The sequence below is a fragment of the Cryptomeria japonica genome, chromosome 3 (genome assembly GCF_030272615.1).
Source record: "Cryptomeria japonica chromosome 3, Sugi_1.0, whole genome shotgun sequence".
In the NCBI taxonomy this organism is placed as follows: domain Eukaryota; kingdom Viridiplantae; phylum Streptophyta; class Pinopsida; order Cupressales; family Cupressaceae; genus Cryptomeria; species Cryptomeria japonica.
This window is the reverse complement of record NC_081407.1, coordinates 771,280,443-771,301,026: the sequence shown is the minus strand read 5'-3', so window position 1 is coordinate 771,301,026 and position 20,584 is coordinate 771,280,443. Positions and strand designations below refer to the sequence as shown.

Here is a 20,584-nt window from a genome sequence, read left to right as displayed (position 1 = left end):
CATCCTTAGCAAGGTAGGCGATGACAACGCCCTTAGGACTCTTGATCATTCTTGTGAGCGGATTGTAACATCGTGCACACTCCAAGATCAACTTACTGCACTGTATGGATTGTGGGAATCCAGCGGCATGGAAGATGCCACTCTTCATAATATTCGCATATGCTGGGGAAGGAACTTGATCTCCTACTCCAAACATCCGACGCTGCATCTGGTCGAAGTCTAGGAAATGCATGTTTGTATCTGTGATCTCCTTCCATCTGGATGAAATCCTAAGTTCTGGATAAAATCCAGTCTCCAGCGTCTTCAATAGTTCTTTCCTTTCCTTGTATCTAGACTTTGACATCGCACCTGTACGAAGCTCGAAGTTAGACTTAGGAAAATAAATAATACTTGTAATAAAATTCCTAACTTTCTAAAGATTTAGCTAATTTAGAGCATGGAGTCAGGAAAATAATCCATACACTTGGTAAATTTTAGCAATTACATTCAAAGTGTGACAACACTAAGGCATGGAAACCTTTCATAAAATTCATTTATACCTCCTTATGCTTAGAAAATGTGCAAGCTAAAATGAAAAGGATTATACTAGATTGATGATGACTAAGAAAAGGCGTGAAAAGGTTGTGTTTTCACACAATGAATGTCTGAAGACACCTTCCGTAGTCAACAATGGATGTCAACAATTTTGAAGACAACCTGAAAATCAGACGCTTAAAACATGTTGTAATCTTAAAAAATGTGCATAAAGTTGATAAAAATCAGTTCTAATGATGAAAACAATCATATTCAGGAATGTAAGTGTGGCTGGTAAAAATTTAATTTCTGAGGACAAGTCTGAAAATTGGATACTTCAGACTTACCAGCACCTTGCAAAGTGGTTAAAAATCCCTGAAAAATGGCCAAGGAAACAACCCCAAGGAAATCGCCAAAAATAGTTAGGTGGCTGTAAATGAAAATTTCTGAGGACAACCGCCTAACAATAGAGTTTCAGACCTGGAACAATGATAAAATGGTCTAAAAAATTCACAGAAAACTCCATAAAACACCTCCAAATGCTAAATGTTTAAGTTGGAATTGGCTGGGCGATAAAAACTTAAGTCTGAAAATTAATGGCAGCCATTAATGGAGGTCAAAATCTGAAGCAAACCTCAGATCTGAAGCAAATCAGCAAGCTAGAAATGATGGCAACCACCAAGAATGCATGAAAATCACCAAATTGTGGCACCAAATCACCTTCCAAGCAAAAATCAAAATTTTCCAACTATGGCGCCAAAATGGAAATCTGAAATGTTGATAATGGCAGCCTTGATCTGCAGCAATGAAGGTCTGAACAACAAGCAAAATGATGGAGGAAAAATCGCCCAAGTCTCCAAACATGAAATTGCCAACTTTTACCAAAAAATGCCAAATTTAGAAAAAATCGCCGAACTTAGCAAAATCGAAATTCTGAAACTGGTCTTTAATGGCAGCAAAGGGAAATAGATCAGCAAGCTGGAAAAAAATGGAGGAAAATAAATCCTCAATCCACACTTCACAGAAATGCCTTGTTAAAAGAAATCACCCAACTTGGAGAAAAATCGCTTTCATGGAGACACTTGGCAGAAATAATAATAAAATAATGCTAGGGCTCCTCTCTTATACTTGCTTTCACCTCTCACTTTCACCACACAAGCAATGTGGGATAAAACACTTGCTTAAATACTTGCCTGGTGAAAACCTAACTTTCTTCTAGAAGGTTCAAAATATTATTAAATGATTATTGCAAGTTATTAAATTTTGCTTTTAAAATTTTAGACAATCATTAATCATTATTTAAAAGCAACTAAAATGGGGCTTACTTATTAAAATATTGCAATTTAAATCCAAAATTAGCAGAAATAATAATAAAATAATGCTAGGGCTCCTCTCTTATACTTGCTTTCACCTCTCACTTTCACCACACAAGCAATGTGGGATAAAACACTTGCTTAAATACTTGCCTGGTGAAAACCTAACTTTCTTCTAGAAGGTTCAAAATATTATTAAATGATTATTGCAAGTTATTAAATTTTGCTTTTAAAATTTTAGACAATCATTAATCATTATTTAAAAGCAACTAAAATGGGGCTTACTTATTAAAATATTGCAATTTAAATCCAAAATTAAGCCTCCAAGGGAAAATTGATATAGGTTGGGATTGAAAAATCCCTTTTAAAAATCATTAAAAACGTCAAAAATTCCCCATAAGGGAAAATCGATACATGCTTGGATAAAAATCCATGCATAACTTCATCAAAATGCACACAAAAAACCTTCCAGGGGAAAATCGATATGAGCTTGGACCAAAATCTAGACAAAAATGCACTCTACTTGCAAAAAATCACTCCCAAGGGAAATTTGATGGCAGTCTGGACAAAAATCCACACTTAAAACTCACTTAACTTGGAAAAATCACTCCCTGGTTGAAATTCAACCTCAGTCTGGATGAAAATCCGGACTCAAAACTCCTCAAAATATTCTCAGTGGAAAATCGATCTCTGTCTGGATGAAAATCTGGACAAAAATCCTTACAAAATGTTCTCAGGGGGAAATCGACCTTTGTCTGGATAAAAAATCGGGACAAAAATCCACACTTAGTTGTCACAAAATCCTGGTGGAAAATCGACCCAGGCATGGAATCATCCTTAACGTTGTCCGCACTCCAGTCCGCACTCCTGGTGGAAAATCGATGGAAGTCTGGATAAATCTTGACACTTAGCCAAATTTTAGCACTTCCAGGGGAAAATCGACCCAGGTATGGATAAACAGTGGGGGAAAATAGTAGCTAGTATGGATTTTAGGGGAAACCCATGTGTAGTGTGGATTTTGAGTGGGGGAATGGGTTGGGTAGTCTGGAATGTTGGGGGAAAAACACCTCTAGCATGAAATTTGACCCTTTAACCCTTGGAATAAGGATTTCCCTAAGGATTTTATCATTTTAACCACTCAAAATCACTTAGAAACATTAAATTTGATTGGACTTAGACTAATTTTCCAAAAATATGAGCGAAATGCTAGGAAAATATTGGAATAAAGTGAAAAATCAACTTAAATAATACCTTAGGAGCGAGAAAACAACTCCAAAAGGTCTGTGAATACCTTGGCACTTGAAAATCACTGATGTGCCTGATTAAAAACACGTTAACGTTCAAAAAAGGTCAAACACTTAGCAAAACTTAGGATCATTAAAATATCAACTTTTGCAACTTGATCCTATAACTTAAAAAAACCCCAGACGGCACTAGGCATGATCAAAACTCCGAGACTCGGGTAATGGGAAACGTAAAATTGCCCACTAAGCAGCCAAAACCCTAACCTAACAACGCAGGAAGCTGGAAAAGAGGGGGTCCCCGTTAGCAATGGGGTGATGTGTGAAAAGGTCACAACAGGACCTAGGGGAAACGTCGCCCCACAGCACCACCACCTCTGCCACCTTTGCCAGGGATGCCGCCGGGTTTCTTGTTATATGGCACATGCAATTACATACTGATGGCAACCTTTAACTTAATGAAAACCAATTGTACTTTTATGGGGCACTCTCAGATATGTTATATTGCAGATATTGCCTTTAAGATTTCAATTCACCTCTATATTTTTATAGCATCGCCGCTTCACCACCATCGCTCTGCCACAGTCTGCCCGCAGTCCCCTCACTATCCCCAGAATTAGGCCCTTTGTCCCCTCAACCCTAACTGGATGCCAGCATGACCTGTGGGGTTCATCCTTACAGAATAGGTACTATGACAATAAATTAACAAAGTAGCAATAAAAATAAATTTAAAATAGTTTTTGAATTACACCCTCTTCGTTTGATGTGAGAAAAAAATCTTTGCCAGTAATTACTATATTCTATGTTTTAAGGGCAACCCAAAATCATTTTGGACAAAGTACCACAATTATTATTTGAAGATTCACATTGGGACAAAACTTGTTATCTTTAAGTGTGATAAGTTTTGCATAGGTACATTCTCACCATAGTTTAGCTTCTGGAATCTCTGATGGATGTATGTGTAAAAACGAAAAAATGTTGATGAAAATTTGGAAATATGTACATTTTTTCATTGTTTATAAGTGATTCTCAAAATTGTGTTAATAAGACAGGTGTATTCAAGAGATCTTCTGACAATTATATTAGTTTTTCTGGCCAAATCAAAATGTATTACTTTTATTAACTTTATTTTGTTTACAGTTGCCAAACATTTGAGGGTGGTATTGGAGGCGAACCAGGAGCCGAAGCTCATGGTGGGTAGGTCATGCATCTCTTGGTCTCTCTACAGTATCACTATTGTTGTATTGCAGATCTTATAGGGTGTCTGCTGGAGGCTTGTGGTACATTCTTGTCAAATTAGTTTATCTACATATAGAAGTCTTTGTATTTGTAGAAATATTTCAAGTATAGGAGCTGACTTAAGTTTGTAAACTTTTGCAAGGTACACATTTTGTGGGTTGGCTGCACTAATTTTGATCAATGAATCTCATCAGTTAGATTTACCAAGTCTTCTTGTAAGATTATCCATCTTGATGGACTGTAGTGCCCATATCTTTGGTCTTACTGTGTGCTTCTATTCCAGACAATTTTTCATCTATATATTTATAATATATCATGAATGTTTCTCCCATTTTTTTTGTTTATTATCGATTTCCATATTGACATGTTGCACCTATGAATGATTTTCAGTTAGTTGGATATACTTCCGATGATGAGCGTCTGTCATATGTTAGAAATTAGAATTGTAGTATACGTATTCTTGATATTGATTGTTGTTGGTTACAAATTTATTTCATTCTGCCGTGTTATGTGTACAGTGTTACAAAGAAATGTCTGGGAACATCTCTTTAATATTTTTAGGTAACTATGCTATTGCAGTAAGTGTGGAAAGACTGAGATATACATTAGGTAGTAATGGAATCACAGAATTATGACGTTGCCTAACATTGTAAGTTATGGTATGTCTATTCAATTTTCAAAATCAAGGATCACAAGGCTGCAAAGGCCTTCTGATAATAGAAATCTGTGTGGCTGTTACATACATGCATGTTTAGTCGCATAAATGCATGCAACTAGGTAGCGAGGGAGTAAGATTCAAATCAATGCACCTACTTTCTGAACATAGAAATTCATATCAAATTTCATTGCATGTTCTAGATTCATTTAAATTATAACACTTTCAAAGAAATATCCACTAACTTAAAGAATTAATGATGGCAGCTTGGAGGCAAAGTACTGTTTTTTGTCATTTCTATCTGTGAAATGAGGGCAGAAATGAGTGAGATTATGAAAAAGGAGTGAAAAGCATGCACTTTAACGCAAAAATTAGGTTTGCAAAGTGTGTTTTTTGGTTTTAATTTTTTCTTTTAAAAATTGATTTTAAAAATGAGCCCTTCTCACTGAACCAAAACCAGAATCTTGATAAACTTTCTGCAATTTGGTGAGCATTTTGAAAGAACCTGATAACCTAGGTATAGAAGGAACGCTTGGAAAGAGTAAAAGAAGAGGAAATTTAGATTCTAGGATGTTAACCGAATAGACTATTAGGTAATAATCAACCTTTATCAGGCCTTGCAAATATTCAAGGTGGAAAGCATGTATGTTGCAGTTTTATGCTGATGTGTCCTTGTCTGAATTAGGTTGAATTGTTGAAGTGGATGTTACAGCTATGCCTTGTACTGTTTGTTGATCAAACTTTAAAGGAATGAAGAATGAGACAAAATTTAGATTTGAAGATGTTAACCGAATAGACTATTAGGTAATTACTAATCTTTATCAGGCCTCGCAAATATTCAAGGTGGAAAGCATGTAAGTCGCTGTTTTATTGTGATGTGTCCTTGTCTGAATTAGGTTGAATTGTTGTGGAAGTGGATGTTACAGCTGTGCGTTGTACTGTTTGTTGATCAACCTTATCTGCCTGCCACAAGGAAAAAATAATTCTACCATAGTCAAAGTATGCCTTTGAACTGCCATACAGAAATGTTAAAATCTGTTTGTCTTATAATTTCTATCCCATTTGAGTATCCTTGCAAGAGAATAAAATAATCAAGAAGCTGTCTGGTAATGTCTGCATTATATATTGTATTCATTTGTTTTTAACTGTTTGAAGATTAAGCTAATCTCCATAATGTTTTTTTTACAGGATTGGGCTGTATTTCGCCAGGGAAGAGTAGAAGGTGGATTTCAAGGCCGTACAAATAAATTGGTGGATGGATGTTATTCCTTTTGGCAGGTCAGGATTCAAATATTCTTATGCAATGTATAATATTCCTGAAAGGTTATGTTTCTAGTTGTCATTGTCTTTCCATCACACATGGTTCATGTTTTGCAGGGAGGAGTGTTTCCCCTTATTCAAAGGCTTTTAGACAACGTGCATCTACAGTCAAGTATGTCTTATGCCAAAACAGAACATATGGATAAACCATTACCATTGAATAGAGATATGAGTTCAGAGGAAAGTGTATTGTTAAGGGAAAGCAGTGCTCAACAGTTGGATGTCACAGAAACTAATTCAGAGTGTGAAGATACTAACAGAGGTTTGATTGCTGAAAAGATATTCCCAGTTTTTGATTGCTTCCACAAGAAATCAGTATACATTGAAACTGCAGAGGAACATCAAGCTCATAGCAGGAATTCCTCAAGTGATGGCGAGCAAGGCAGCCATGATTCTTTACTGTATTTTATTGAAAAGGAAATTCAATGTGGCCCCCTGTTTAACACACACGCATTGCAAGGTTATATATTGTTATGCTCACAGGTACCTCTTCTTTACAAGCAATACCGTTTTGTTCATAAGGTTGTCTTGGATGATGATCAGGTTTCTTTCTTTGCTTTAATTGCATCGTGGTGGCAATGGTAGAGATATGCTAGGTCTCAGAGACATTTAATGGCACTGATATTGATGTAGTGTGAACTTTGAGGTGGTATTATGGAAATGAATTGAGTGACTTAATTAATAATCTTTATAGAGATGCATTTCAGTTTCTGTTATGAGTATAAATGTATGTATCATTGTATTAGTAAAGGTGATGTTTTATTAAATTAGTCCTCTGTGTGTTGAAAAACATTTGCCTAGTTCCCTGTCCTTTAGTCTTCCTCTTAGAGACTTTTGTAGTACTGGATTTGTGGGTCTGCCAGTATAATTTCAAAAGTGAGAAGGCCACTTTATAGCAAGTTCATTAAGTGATGGGCTTCTTCTGAGTGATTTAATCCATGTCAGTGTAGGAGCCAAAGTAAGTAGGTAGATCGGAGAATTCCATAGAAAAACCACAAAATCTACAATTTTGGGTTTCCAGGCATAACTTTTTATAACATCCTGCAATACATCTTGATGGCCCTTGCTGTGAGTGTTTTAGGTCGGGGAAATCGTATGCGGGGAGCCCACCTGACTGCATCACATGGAACCTGCCATTTTTTTGCCATCATGATTCCTTTCTTATCACCTTTGATTGACTGAAGGTTGCTTTTAATGTTCTGTCATGTTGATCAGTGATCTAAGCCAGAAATAAATTGAATATATTTACACTTCTAAATCCTAGGGAGACGTCAGGGGACAACACTCTAAATTGTAAGTCACAGACAATGTGAATGATAAGTAAGACATGAACATTAACAGAGAAAAGATGTAAAGAAGCATATTGGGAATGTAGCCAAATTTTTTTATGGATTTGTGCACTCCAAACATTGCATACTCTCAAGGGAGATATACTGTTGTTTATCTTCCAATACCTATGCCTATGTTATGACAGTCATTATGCTATGCAATTTGATTATGTTATGAAGATGTGGAGGCCAAAGAATTTTAATTGAACATGAAATGGTTTCTCTTCCATGTTGCTCTTCATCTTTTGATAGTCAAGTTGACTGGCGATGAAATATAACCGCTGAGGCTTGGTGAAAGCTAAATCACTATTGGCACTTGGTAGTAACACATGCTGCAAGTGGACCTTAATGCTGCCATGCAGGTGCTTGGAACCCTAATGAAGTTGATGATGAAGAACATCTAAGGTTCGGTGTGTATCTGAAAGGTGTTATGTCTGATATGCCCATATTGTTTCATGTGCCACTGGAATGGATGATCTTGGAGTTTACACAAATCTTGGAAGATTGTTTTCGAGTACCATAAACCATGTAACATTAATCAGCAACGCTAGTTGCACTAGGAGAATTGTAACACGCATTCACTATGCAACTTAAAATAACAACTTTTGAAATGAAATGGAAATAAAACTTACATCAACTATCATCTTTTTAAAAATGAAACAGTGAAACTGAAACCATAATATTTTTTAAAACAAAAAAGTTAAACTAGGTAGGTGTATTCCAGTGCATATATGAAACATCTACAATTTTATAATACAATAAAGGAAGAAGAGAGGTTTAGAGATTACAAATTTTCTTGAAACACATTCTGATCTTCAATTAGCTTTTTCAATGTTAGGGAGAGGGTAAGTATCATTAGTGCGCTTTTTTGCCCAACCACGAACTTACTAGTCCCCTATGCAGTTTCCAACTGGAAAGGCCCGATGCTTCGCAGGGAGGTAACGAGAAGTTGGACTCGTGCCATATGAGACTGGTGTTTAACCCTACACAATCCCTAGTCGGTAACACACTATAGGCTACCCCTAACTAGTTCTTTCCTTTCATAATAAAGAAGCATGGAAAAGAATTTTATAGAGCCGTTCCAGTATATGGGAAACATGACTTGGTTTAAGAAGTGAAAGGTATGATTTGTTGTGGCTTTCTTTTCAGAAATTCCAACACCAACGATTTCTTTCTAAGCTTCCACGAGTTGGCTATGTAGTAGTGCCGCTAGACTTATGAAGTTTCAGCTCACGTTGCAAACAAAACAACAAAACTAAATGCAGTGTATGTATCCCAATAAAAGAGTTCGAGTGTATTTTTCCAGAACAATACCATTCAAATCGTAATGATAATGCCTTACGGATTCAAATGACCTCTATATCTTCTGTAAAGAAATGGTTTGGCCAATTTCAAATTAATTCCCTCAATTTGAATCATTTTATTTGAGTTTGTCCAGCATGCCACCATTTCCGCCTTTGCTACTATGGCGGTCTTAAAAATGAGCAGGTTAACTTACATTTGAATCTGTTGGAATATATTAAAACGATGCTTAATAAAATGTGATCTTGTTCGAGAAGCATAACTCCCGAACTATGGTATATGTAATTAGGCCAATAAAAGATTAATAATAAAGATTTAAAATAAACTATACATTGCATGCATCTATATATTTATATATATACAAACATGTATACATGTCTATATAAGCACGTATATGTATGTATCTCTCAATATCTTGAATACATACATATATTTACTTATATATAAAAGTATATATGTGTGTGTGTGTGTGTGTAAATTGTGTTTTTAAAAAAAAAATAAACAATTAACTTCAAGAAGTTCCATGACTATAGGGAACATATAGAGTAAATATAAGGATCTCAAATTGGTTTGGTCGAAAGAGAAGAATACCAACTCTAAGACTAGGATGGTAAAAACCCTTATCATCTACACTGACCAAATAGGGATACCTGGCTCACATTGGTTGACGGGAACAAGGTTAATTCAAATCAACTTCTCTCAACTTATAGATAGGATTATAGATGGCATTGGTTCCTTTTGTTACCTCTTGACCTAATGATACTTCCCCTCGCTTCTTGAAGGACGATGATCTCCTGCAAACACTAGGACAAGTTCATGTAGTTATTATGAAATCCCGACATATCTCCGTCATTGAATTTATTGATAACAAAAGCAAACATCTCATATTCCATAATGACTAAAACTAAATCATCAACATATGTTTTGTGAATCATCATTCCATTATACTAAGCAACAAGTATCAATGCATAAAATAACAACAAAATATCTATGGCACAAGTGGATGTAAAATATCCTTCCCCTTGTTAATCATCGTCCTCGATGATTTAAAGTATCATTACAGAAACATGAAATTCAACATTGTTTATCCAAAGATAATAAGAAAACAAATTCAATTGTTATAAATATTAAACAAATGAGGGAATCTTTGATGGATGTCATTATTGTCTTCCCAAGTGGCACTGTCCTCAGAGTACTGATCTCGCGGGACCTTGCACTGAGTGACTTCTCTATTACTTAAACGAATTTACGTACCTTGAGCACCCTGACTGGCTTGATCATGACCACCCTTGGGTTCTGTACTTGCAAGGAGTTCCAATCAATAGAGAAATCAAATATCCTTTTGGGTGGCAACTTTGGCAATTCCTTTGGAAACACGTTTTGGTAATTTCGAAGATAAGGATACCTTTCCACAAAGGACACTTTTGGTTTCCCACTCCCACTAGATTCTCCTCCATGATGATAACTGTTTTCAAACATCATCATGTCATCCTGATATCTAACATCTTTGGAGTCATTGGTTTCCTCTATTTTAATTGCGTTTACTTGGCAACCCTTCTTCTCACTCCGCTTTAATTGTATGGTGGAGAGTTGCCACAATTTGACCTCTCGACAGGTGCCCTGCAAGAATACTTTACTATCTAAGTCATCTAAGCACTCAACTGTCTTGTCATAACAGTTGACGCTAGCTTTATGTTGCCCCAACCATTTCATACCTAGTATGACATTATAGGTGCCTAAAGGTGCTACAAAGAGGTCAACTTCAGTGGTGGAGTTAGGAAATTGTCATAACCCCTTTTGGACATTTGGATTATTGTGATTAAATAAATACGAATTAAAACATTTATTAATTAATATTTAATAATATTGGAAAATCGTCTCATTTATGAGACTTCACGATTTTCCTCTAATATATAATTATTAATGTTTATTATTTGTTATGATTATTATTTATGTTATATATGATCATTATTTATTAATAACAAATAAAATTTAATATAAAATTTATATTGCTTAATATTAAATAATAATAATAATAAAATAAATACCCAGTGAGTGTATACGAATAAAGATAACTAGGATACATGAACGATATGCCAAATTGATATCAACAAAGAAGAACGAGCGGTTATAAGACACATCTTACATAAGGGGTTTGAAGCACCGACTAAATAATGAGACAAAGACTTAAGCATCAAACAATCGGCTAGTTATATCCATCAATATTAACAGACTACCCTCCATACACAATCGATAAGACTAAATCTCGATTAGTCTAAGAAGATATCCAATATGGTACGATATGCAGCAATCACATAACAGCGGTTTGTTAATGGGCAATACAGATTACAATCAATCATCAAAGTAGCAATGAAGATAGATCAACTGTGTTAATACCATAGACGCAGCAAATAGAATGAATGTGTGTTAATGCAGCGATCGTCAGTATACATAAGCCATGAATTAAGATACCAAAGACAACGATTATAATCACAAACAACAACAATAGATATCATTGCATCGTTGGAAGAATTGCATCGAAGATGAGTCCAGTATTATGTAATACACCTACACCTGATCTGAGTGAGGAAGATCCCAAGACCATTAGCAAAATGATCAACATATCAAGGATATCATAGCAGCATGTTATCTAGGATCTATGGCCAAGCATCCTAGGATAATAAACAGATCCAAAATACATCAGCAATAAACCACCGCCGTAAATGAGAGAAGAAGGATCATCGATCGATCAAGGCATGAAGAGCATGAGAACCAATCCATAGAGGAGCAATCCTTCGATTTTATCAAATCATTTCCAGCACCCCGACTTATGATAGACAAACAATAATCTGCCGTTTGTCAGTAATTTAAGAATATCGTTATGTTAATGATCGATAGATTAATTATGAAGAGGCACGATAACCATTCATCACTGAATTGAAGATCAATGCCTTATCATGCGATATATAGAGAAATTGGATTAAAGATAAACTAACAACTAATGACTAAGGGTGCAATTAGACATTTATGAAGGGCCACAATTGAGGAAGGGATACAACTCCTCACTGTCACCACCTTTCATCACATATTTAAGGGAGATCATATCCTCACAAACGGGGAGGAGGGAGTGGGGTATTTTTCCTTATTTTAATCCAGTTCAGATTTGCGCTCTAAGAGCAGACTACCATTAAGGCATACCAAGGTGGCGTAAGGGGCATAAGCAAACATCAGGAAAGGCACCCCACTTGCATTCTTCACTTATCACACCAGGAGCAGGATACTCATCGATAAGGGATCAGATCGATCAACAATAAATAATATATATACCTACATAAAGAAGAGATACCAGGGAAGCGATCATCCTCTCATCTTCAGATCAATATAAAGTTCATATTTAAATAATAGCACATAGCGATAATATTTGCTACATATTCATAGCTGTCATTTCTTGAAGAAATTAATTACCAAGTCAATATCACAACGAATACTTATTTACGTCAGCACCTTATCTCAGTAGTCCATCCATATATCTATAAGTTCGATATCTACCTACATTTGCATACTGGTATCGACTGTATTGTGGTGAAGATATATTATTCCACATAGGCATTATGGTGGGTCAAAAATAATATCCATTTTATATCAGAATTATGGCTGGGTTTTAAAATGGTCGTCACTGTTCACTAGAATAGAAAGAAGTCTCACTGCAAATTCAGAATTTAGGCAAAAATCTTAGGAATTCATAAAAGGGGACATTACAGAAATTCAAACCTTTCCCCAAACAGACATTGCTCTACTTGAGCTCTGGATTGATTTGCATACTCAGCAAACCAAGAGTTAGCCATGAGGCCAGCTCTTTTCGAAAATTTACTAAGCAAATTAGGAGAAATGAAGTTTTAGCTCCTGTATCTATTAGTATTGTGATCGGAATACCATAAAGTGTACTTGGGGTTTCCATTGGAGTAAACTGGTGCTCTGCTTGCCAATTGTCCATTGCCGCATGAATCCTCTGCTCGAAAGCTGTCTGCTAAGGTGACAGAGGGTTCCTTTGTTGTTGCCTTCCCTATTGTTTCATTGGGCATTGATTGGCGTAGTACTCACCTCCACAAGTATAACATCCCCCTAGGGTCCTTTCTTTTCTGCCCTGTTGCTATTTTTCTCACTGTCTCTCTTGGATCTATCAAATCCCTTTCGATCCCCTTGATTATCCTGTCGGCCTCCTTTGAATCCTTTACTATTTTTGTTACTCATCCCATACTTTTCTCCCTTTCTCTTGAAAGTCTGAAAAGGTTGTGTCCAGTTTCCCTTCTTTTTATTCCTGTCCCTTATAGAATCATCCTTATGGAGCTTCTGTTCTTGTCGGACAACCTTCTCGTAGGCTCTGTCCATGGTTGAAGGGGCTAAGATGTCTATAGATCCCCCTATGTGGTTATTAAGGTCCATGATAAACTTTTTGATCCTATATTTCTCATAAGCTTGGAACTGAGGTACATACTTCAATAAACGGGTAAACCTCTCCCAATAGGCATGTACTGAGAGTTCCCCTTGTTTCATATCTTGGAAGTCTGTCAGCTTCTATTCAAAGAACAGCTGAAACAACCATCTTTGTCTAAAATTTCTACAAATTTATCCCATGTTATGCTGGCTAATCTTAAACCAAGTCCAACTTTCTTATTTTCTCACCAACCGGTAGCCTCTCTGGTCACCTGGTAAGCCCCCCATACTGCTTTCATGTTTTTAGTGTAGTCTCGGATTTCGAAATACTTTTCCATATTGGTTAGCCATGCCTCTGCAACATCTCCTCCCTCTGACCTGTCATACTGAGGGGGCTTAACCTTCTTCATATTATTAGAGATTGCACCCACTACTCGTATATCTCTCATATTTAGGTTATGGGATTGAGTTCCCCGAAACTCACTCTGATGAGTGTGTTCTTGTTCTGATTGCCTGTCTCTAGATTGAGATTCATGTTCTTCGTTATGAGTTTCTCTGTGACCTCCCTCGCTCTGCTCCAAAACTCGGAGCCTGTTCCGAGTGTCTTCCACCATGTGAATAAGCCTATCTAGCTTGGCGATTGGAGTCTTTGGTGGTCCAGATTCTCCTCGGCCTTGTTGGTTATGGGACATCTTAGTGTTTCTTGACTAACCTATTGATTACATTAATATTCAGTTTCAGATTCCATCTACTTTTCATTATTTAAAAGCAAGTAATTGAAACAAGAATTTACACACAATAAAATTGATTTTTATTACTATTGTGCACACCAAAATTGCTTTTTACATTATGTATAAATCAGGGCTCTTTCTAAGAGCTATGTTCGATTTATTGTCATTGATGTCAAGTGGTTTTTGTCAAGCCTATGTTATTTAAGCTAGAGGTTTAGTCAAAGTAATTTTGGACTGAGTTTGAAGTGCTTTTTGAGCTACTGTTTATTCATTAAATCTTCTTATTTTTGCTTCAGCTGCTTGAGGTGCTTGACGTGCTTGAGCTTCTTGCTTGTCTGGTTGAGCTGGGTGGCTGTCTACTTCAGCTGGTTGGGTGTGTGCTTCAGCTACTTGCTTGTCTACTTCACCTAGCTGTGTGTCTACTTCAGCTGCCTTCTTGTCTACTTTTTGTGCCAAGTGTCAAATCAGACTGCCATGTCATTGTCTGAATGTTTAAAAGGGTCAACTTCTATGAAATCTATAAGTGTCAGGTTTCAAGTTTATGAAGACAAATCTAAATATGCTTCCATCACATATATATCCCATCATTAAAGTCTAGCGTTTCTATTTGGAAATAATTTCATTTTATTTATTTGTGGTGCGCTGGCTTCAGATTTGTTCCCGTCTCTTTCTATTCACCATTGACAGAACACAATGTAAGGAAGGTGTCAAATATATAATACATGTAGTAACGCCTATCCAAAATTTCATGCTCATTCATTAGTAAAGCGATGATCGTGATTTGACCATGCAAGGATATAAAGAAAGTCATGTGTTGAATTGAAGCGTTTTCTCTTTTATATACGAGGTGTCGCTGAATGTTACAGGTCAGATGCTTAAAAAGGAAAAATAAAAACGTCTTTTGATTGGGGAATATAACTATTGATGGCTTTCAAATATGTGGGTATTGGAAGATTTCAACGGAATGCCTTTGTGGCTTTTGCATAAAGTTTTGTTTGGTGAAAGGCGTAAAATATGGAGATGTGTTCCCAATAAATTGCAGAAGTCGTGCGGAAACCTCAGCTGCCGAAAATCATTTTCTGCTAAGTTGTGTCTTAAAAATTTATTGCAGATATCGTATTTTTAGATTTGAATAGGGTGTCATTTTTTTTGGGGGGGGGGGGGCAGAGCTTTCTAAGCCACGTTTTGTGGCTGTCATTTTCGGTGTGATAAAGGTAAGTCATTTTCTCCTTTTGAAAAGTCAACAAAATTTTTGATTGATGCTCTCTGAGTGGTGAACGTGGAGTGGAGAATTTTAAATTCTTGTAGAGACATTCAAGTTAGGTGGATTCCAAGGATGTATTGATATAGCTGAATGCTTTTATTTTTCCTTAAGGGCGCTGCTTAAAAATATATATGAATCGATGTGTACATTGAAAAAGTGTGCTGTTGTGGAGATACAGTTCGGTTTTTGAAGAGACTGGAAGTTGGGAGGAATTGGAAGTTTGTTTTTGTAAAAAGGGTCTTTGAAGCGGACAATATTGTGTATTAGGTGTTTGTGTGCATATAGAGTGTTTCTTAGTGAAAGTTTGTGGTGTGAGTTCAAGTGCTCTAGCTGCCAGTCTAAAAAGGATGATTTCAGTGTTTCATATGGTTTCATCTTGATTGCTGATGGATTCCGTTTCAAAATTAGTTATCTTTCAAAGTTGGTGCCCTTACAGAGGTTGGTGCCTTTGTTGTGAAGAGTTGGTGCTTGTGAAAGTGAATGGTCTCAGTGAGTTGTAGCTCACTTATGTAATCTGGGTTGGTGCCCATTTCCTATTAATGAAAGCTATTTGATGCCGTGGTTTTTTACCCTAAAGGGTTTTCCATGAGATGTATGGTGTCTTTGTTCTGCAGATTATTTTCTTTATGTTTCTTTTTGTGTTTTATATGGTTTTATTTTTTTTAAAAGGCTAAACGTTTGCAATACTGATTACCCCACCCCGCCCCCTCTCAGTATTGCCTATGTGCTCTTCAATTGGTATCAGAGCGGGTATTTTCTATTAATGCTTAAAAGCTTCAAGGTTCATCCGATTGGCACACGAAGATGAATGCTCTCGAGGGTCTTGCAACGAACAAAGCTCCATTATTCAATGGATCAAACTATGCCTTTTGGTGTGTTAGAATGCGAGCTTACTTAATGTCACTTGGTTTTGATATTTGGAATTCTGTTTTAACTGGCTATACACCCCCTCAAAATCCTCCTCCTACCTCTGATGAAAAGAGAGCCTTTGAAAGCAATCCAAAGGCTATGAATTCTATCTTGTGTGGATTGTCAGAATCTAAGTTTGTGAAAGTTATGCACTGTGATAGTGCTCAAGCCATGTGGGATAAGTTAAAAAATGCCTGTGAAGGAGATGAAGAAGTGAAAAATGCCAAGATTTAGACTCAGAGAATGCAGTTCGAAAGTCTAAAAATGAAAGAAGATGAGAATGTCGCAACATACATTCTTGCAACATACATTCTAACAGTTGATGAAGTGGTTAATTCTCTCAAAGGTTTAGGAGAAACAGTTGATGATAAAATTGTTAATACATAAAATTTTAAGGTCTCTACCTTTAAGGTTTGATGCAAAGATTTTTGTAGTTGAAGAGATGGCCGATCTCGATCAAATGACCATTGACAAGATCCGTGGTATACTGACCGCATATGACATGAGAACAAATCTTGAACCTTCAAAAAGAGAGACTACCTTAAAAGCATTAAAGAAAGGCAAAGAGAAAGAGAAAAGTTCATGTGATAGTCTTGATGATGATTCTGATTCAGAAGAACCACCTGTCATGAGAAAGTTAAGGAAGAACAAGAAGAAGATGCCTCTCAAGTGTTTTAACTGTGGAAAAGTTGGACATTCTGCAACCAAATGTCCATATGAGAATAATGAAGATGGGAGTTATGAAAAGAAGCCTAAGTTTAACAAAAAGAAGTATAGAAGAAAAGATAAGAAGGCATGGAAATCCAAAAAGAGTCTATATTCAAAAGAGGATAATGATTCATCTGAAGAGAGTGATGAAGAATATCGAAGTGATGAGATTCTTTTTATGGCTCTAGAAGAAACTCATGCTGAAAACCAAGAAGATGATGTTTTTGATGAAGAAGATGGAGAAGTGGATCTTGAACAAGAATTGTTAAGTGCTCTAAGTGAGATTAAAGGTCTCAAAAAGAAAAATCTGAATTTGAAGTTGCTGCTCGAAGAAGAAAGTGAAGAAAAAATGAAGATATCACAAGCTCTTGAAGATGCAGAGAATCAAATAAACAATCTGAAAATTCAGATTGTTGAGGCTAAGAAACTTGAAGAGGAATTGAGAAATCAGATTAAGGTAAAGGTTGAAAGTTGTGAGAAACTTGAAGTAGAGATTGCTTTTCTTAGGAGGATAGAGAAATTATTTATGCTACATAACCAAGAAGAGATAAATCAGAAAGGTTCACTTTTGCTGGTCAACTTGTTAGCTTCCCAAAAACAGTCCTCAGACAAGGGTGGAGTTGGTCTTAAAGAAGGTCAAAGCTCAAAGTTAGAACAATGGACTCTCAATGGTGGGAGCTGAAGGAATTCATCATCAAAAGTCAGAAATAATGCTTTCAAGAGGCCTCCTATCTCAAGGCAAGGACATATGAACATGTTAAATAATTCTTGTTTCAATGGTTATTGTTTTTCTTGCAACTATTTTGGACACAAAGCCATCAATTGTAGAAGGTTTACAAGGAATGATTTCAGTTTTAGGAGTTGGAATTCTGTTATTTCTCCAAGGAATTACAATATAGTATGCTATAAATGTAATAATCCTGGTCACATTGCAAAGGTTTGTAAAAAGGAGTGGGTACCCGAGTCTCCTTTGAGTCTACAAACTCATTTTTAGTTACAACAAGGTTTGATGTTTTGTTGTCGGTTTTTGGCGCCTTGTTGGACAGGATTTTGGTTCTCAATGTTACCCTCCAAGAAATAGTCCAAGGCTATCTCTCCCTTTTCAATCTTTTTATTGCGTCAGCTAGGGTTTCATCATTAGATGGTGGTGAGCAACATGAATAATCATGCTTGAGATTCATTACTCTCCAGAGCTGGAGTAGATTGGATCACAAGCTCTTTTTCGTTTTGTGGTTTGAATCTACATCCTGGCAAAAAACCAAAATGTTTCGTTTCAGTTTACTATCCTAGAATTATGGTGGCAAGCCCTAGGTTCAGTGTTGAACTCGGTGCTTTGATACCATGTAACAAGCATTCACCATGCAACTTAAAACAACAACTTTTGAAACAAAATTGAAATAAAACATATATCAACTATCATCTTTTTAAAAATGAAACAGTGAAACTGAAAGCATAATATTTTTTAATACTGAAAATTTAAACTAGGTAGATGTATTCCAGTGCATATATGAAATCTCTACAATTTAATTATACAATAAAGGAAGAAGAGAGGTTTAGAGATTACAAATTTTCTTGAAACACATTTTGATCATCAATTAGCTTTTTCAATGTTTGGAAGAGGGAATGTATCATCAGGGCACTTTTTTGCCCAACCACGGACTTACTAGTTCCTCGGGTCGTTTCCAACTGGAAAGACTCGACCCTTTGCAAGGAGGTAACGAGAAGTTGGACTCATACCATCTGAGATTGATGTTTAACCTTACACAATCCCTAGTCGGTCACACACTATAGGCTACCCCTAACTAGTATGACCTCTGACTAGGTTGTATATTTGGATTAACAAACTGATTGATGCTCATAGTAAGTAGCATCACTTTGGCCAAAGGTTTTAATGTAATTGCAATCATGCTAACGCATGAAGTCAATGTTCATCACCCTACTCGACTGCAACCCGAACTTTTAGGACTTAAGATCTTTTGCAAGGAAGGTTTAACTTAGGGATAACCACTAATCTCACTTGGTATCCAATTACAACACATACAAAAATCAAGTACAAACAATAGTTCTCTATTGAGTGTAATAGCTTGTTCGTACTGGTTGGATTATTTTCCTCTTATTGAATTTTGAAGACCTTATTTCTTTATGTAGTGTGAAGCATACAACTTACTGTTTATAGAGGAAAAAGGTGTAACCCTCCTGGTTCACTGCTTCATTCTTCCAGTCTTATATTGTGTGAGATTTTGCCAAGATCAAGAGGTCAATGAAATGTACAAAATAGAGAGACAAGATATAGGACAAGAATAAACTGTATTCTGATCAATAGTTATTCATACAATGAATATGAGCTTGTATATATAGGCAAGGCTATATGGATATTTGAGCACACAAACATGACATGTGGCTCAATAAGAAACAAGGGTAGGTAGGAAATAGGTGTGGTAGGTAGGAGAAACAATAAAATATTACACATGAGGTGGATCACCCACCAAAGGTGGAATTATCACTCCACAATAAGTGGATATGATAGAGTAGTAACAAGATCACACCATAAAAGGTGAAAACTTTCCTACACACGATCCCAATGTGGCACAAACACCCAAGTGTCTCATACCCAAACTACTATGAAATGCATTATCCTAAGTAAACTTAAGTAAGGTGTAATAATATCCATGATGAATAATTATTTACACCAACACTCCCCCTTAAGTGCAACTTAGGGGAATGCACTTAAGTCTACAATGCAACTAAGCAATGCAAGATGGGTCTCGGCTACTAAGCCATGTTAGGTACCCATGTACAAATGCAAATGCATGCAAACCAATGCAATGAAATCTCTCACAAAGCGAGGAAAGAGAAAAACCCAATGGGAAAAAACCCTCCCCCAAAAGAGAGATGAAAGCTATACAAAGAACTCTCATAGAAGTATGTGAGGAACAAAACCCCATGTGAGGAAAAAGTCCCCCCCATATGAGAGAAGAAGAGCAGCTAGGAAGCCCCCCCTCTATGTAGAATCTGCACCAATGATAGAAGCTCGATGATGTATGAAGAAACTGCTCCACGAACGTCAAACAACATTCCTCCCCTTAGGAAGAAACAAAATTAAAGGTGTATCCATGAAGTCTCCCCCAATCATGAAGGGAAGATGTATGAAAAAAACTCATGATGAATGGAATCTCTGAAAACTGCTCAAGTGTCCCCATGTCGATGCTGAAAGATACCTCCTCCAAAGGTGGTAAACTGCTCCACACTGCTGAAAAAGGCACTCCAAGATCTAGTGGAGATGGATGTAGAACATGTCCCAAAGACTCACATGTCTCCTCTAAACATAAAGAGACCTCCAATTGCTATACATAAGTATCCACAATCATATCAACCTCGAAAGAATGATCATGTAGAGAATGAACAAAAGGGTCAAAGTGTTCCCTCGCAACAATCAAAGAAGGATCATCTTCATCAAAGAGAAGATGAATATCATCAATGATGTCTCCCAAATCTGCAATGTAGGACTCCACAAACAAACCTGCAATATTTGTCAAGTAGTCATCCAATGAAACCGAAGCTGGAAGACAAGATATATCCTGCTGCACTGGAGCACATGAAGGCAAAATTGTCGCACTATCCACATCA

General features: G+C 36.5%; 1 protein-coding gene across 1 annotated transcript in view; it reads left to right on the top strand.

Moving 5' to 3' along the window:
* The window catches only part of LOC131075245 (protein farnesyltransferase subunit beta), a 173,355-nt gene that overhangs the window by 128,333 nt on the left and 24,438 nt on the right, over positions 1-20,584 (top strand). The window contains exons 9-12 of the mRNA XM_058012077.2: positions 4,208-4,264; positions 4,449-4,521; positions 6,150-6,239; positions 6,339-6,764. Of these exons, the coding sequence (XP_057868060.1) occupies positions 4,208-4,264; positions 4,449-4,521; positions 6,150-6,239; positions 6,339-6,764 (646 nt within the window). The remainder of the gene's footprint in view (positions 1-4,207; positions 4,265-4,448; positions 4,522-6,149; positions 6,240-6,338; positions 6,765-20,584) is intronic.